The sequence below is a fragment of the Leptonychotes weddellii genome, chromosome 3, assembly GCF_054177405.1.
Source record: "Leptonychotes weddellii isolate Sample4059 chromosome 3, ASM5417740v2, whole genome shotgun sequence".
Classification (NCBI taxonomy): Eukaryota; Metazoa; Chordata; class Mammalia; order Carnivora; family Phocidae; genus Leptonychotes; species Leptonychotes weddellii.
Genome location: NC_138371.1, coordinates 13,572,961 through 13,575,439, shown reverse-complemented (window position 1 = coordinate 13,575,439; position 2,479 = coordinate 13,572,961). Strand labels below are relative to the sequence as shown.

Genomic DNA, 2,479 nt, shown 5'->3' with positions numbered 1-2,479 from the left:
CGCCCAACCAACTGAGCCACCCAGGCGCCCTAAATAAATAAAATCTTAAAAAAAAAAATTCATCCTTTTTTTTTTTAAAGATTTAATTTATTTATTTGTCAGAGAGAGCGCGCGAGAGAGCACAAGCAGGGGAAGCGGCAGGCAGAGGGAGAAGCAGGCTCCCCGCTGAGCAAGGAGCCTGATGTGGGACTCGATCCCAGGACCCCGGGATCATGACCCAAGTTGAAGGCAGACGCTTAACCAACTGAGCCACCCAGGCGTCCCTACATTCATACATTTTATAACTTAAAATACATTAACACGTCCTTCAGACATTATAAACTTACATGAAGACAGGACTGCAAGCCCATTTGGAGGTATGAACAACTCAATATTAAGTCATTGTTAAGGGTTGAGTTGTGTAACCTCCCTAACTCCCCAAAGAAGATATACTGAAGTCCTAACCACCAGTACCTCAGAGTGTGACTTTAGTTGGCGATAGAATCTTTCCAGAGGTAATCAAGTAAAAATGAGGTCATTAGGGTGGGCCATAATCCAATAGGGTGTTCTCATAAAAAGGAGAGTTAGGGTCATAGAGAAAAACAGACATAGAGGGAAATCTATGTGAAGACACAAGGAGAACGCCATCTACAAGCCAAGGAATGCCCAAGGCCACCAGAAGTCGGGAGAGAAGACACCGAACAGATTCTCCCTTATAGCTCTTGAGAGAACCAACCATACTGACACCTTGATTTTGGACTTCTAGTCTCCAGAACTAAGAGATAATGAATTTCTGTTGTTTTAGCCATATAGTTGGTGGTACCTTGTCACTGGGGCCCCAGGAAACCAACACAGCTACTCCAACAGCACCTTCTCCATTCAGCTCATGTTTCCTTCTTCCATGAAGGCAACTCAGAAGTCAAATGGACTTGATTTTGGTTCAATCATTTGGGCAAGTTACTTAATTTCTCCAAGACTATTTTCTCATCATGTAAAATAAGGACATTAATATTACCTACTGTAGAGTTCTTTTGACTATGAAATGAGCTAAAATAGATAAGATCCTTCCTTTCTAGGTGTTATAAATTCAAGAGCATCATATAAGTCCAACTGGCTATCTTCCCAAAAAATGCTTATAAATCGATTAATGGTCAGTCTGATCCTTGTAATTTTTATGCCCCTTAGAGTTTCAAGTTCAGCATCACTTCCTCTGTTCATTACTGCCTGTTATTAATATTGCTGCTATTATTTTTCAAGTCTCAATGATTGAAACTGTGAAGTCTCTTGAAACAAAATAATTATCTTTATGTATTGAAGAAGTCATAAACCAGAAAGACAACAACCTTAGAGCAAGCACCCAACCTTTCTTGACATGCCATAGTGGATCAGTCTGGGGCCACCATAAATTAATTAGCAGTGTGGGTCACTGCCAGGGACCGACTTCCAACCTCTTTTGAGCCAGATATGTACACAGAGTTTATTTTATTTTATTTTATTTTATTTTATTTTATTCTATTCTATTTATTTTTTCAGCTGGAAGGTCTCACATTTATTATTGAACCAACCTACTGGTATAGAAGCATAGTAACAGAGAAAAATCATTTCCCTGATAAAACACGTCTATTGGCCAGGTAGGAGGGATGTTTACAGAGTGACAGGATAGGAACATATGATCTTTGTGCAGCTTGAATATGTGTGCCAATTAGGTGTGTCATCTCATGATGTGTGATGCCTTATAGACCCAGCTTGGTTCTTCTCCAGTGCCTCCTCTTGGAGTTGTACCTGATTTTTTTTTTTAGGATTTTATTTATTTATTTGACAGAGAGAGACACAGCGAGAGAGGGAACACAAGCAAGGGGAGTGTGAGAGGGGAAGCAGGCTTTCCGCTGAGCAGGGAGCCCGATGAGGGGCTCGATCCCAGGACCCCGGGACCATGACCCAAGGCAAAGGCAGACGCTTAACAACTGAGCCACCCAGGCGCCCCTGTACCTGATTTTATTACCAGTTTTCATCTGAATCCACTGGGGAATGGGACAATTCTGCTTTTGTTTCTTGGCCAGGAATTGCTTGATTCTGAAAGTCTTGTGAGAAGACATGGCGAGGAGCAGTCAGCCACACACAGCAGGATGGCGGTGAAAAGGAGAAGGGGGCTTTATTATTTTAAATGTATTTTTAAAACCAGATAATTATCCTTGGTTTGTGTGACACAGACTCTTTCAAATAATACCCAAGTGCTACACCACTTTATATAGATGGTCTTTGGACCATTGATTTGATTTTATTATTTGAACTCTTTTCATTCATATTCAATCAATATTATTTATATTGATTTTATTATTTGAACTCTTTTCATTCATTGACAGAGATAATTAAATCCTGATTAAACCACAGTGAGATACGACTTCACACTTCCTAGGATGGCTATAATTAAAAAAAAAAAAAAGGAAAATGGCAAGTGTTGGTATGGATATGGAGAAACTGGAATCCTTGTACATTGCTG

General features: G+C 40.1%; 1 protein-coding gene across 1 annotated transcript; it reads right to left on the bottom strand.

The window, feature by feature from the left end:
• Nucleotides 1–1,712: 1,712 nt before the first annotated feature.
• LOC102734441 (large ribosomal subunit protein eL39-like) lies at nt 1,713–2,075 on the bottom strand. Its single transcript, XM_006747836.2, has 2 exons — nt 1,969–2,075; nt 1,713–1,761 (listed from the first exon to the last, which is right to left on the bottom strand). Exons 1-2 carry the CDS (start codon nt 2,073–2,075, stop codon nt 1,713–1,715), a joined length of 156 nt encoding a protein of 51 aa, XP_006747899.1.
• Between the last annotated feature and the right edge of the window lie 404 nt (nt 2,076–2,479).

Excerpts from the sequence above, each read along its gene's own strand:
- LOC102734441 (XM_006747836.2), bottom strand. The coding sequence starts at position 2,075 with ATGTCTTCTCACAAGACTTTCAGAATCAAGCAATTCCTGGCCAAGAAA. Across the intron at positions 1,762-1,968 it reads AAAACTGGTAATAAAATCAG|GTACAACTCCAAGAGGAGGC; the intron begins GTACAGGGGCGC and ends AAAAAAAATCAG.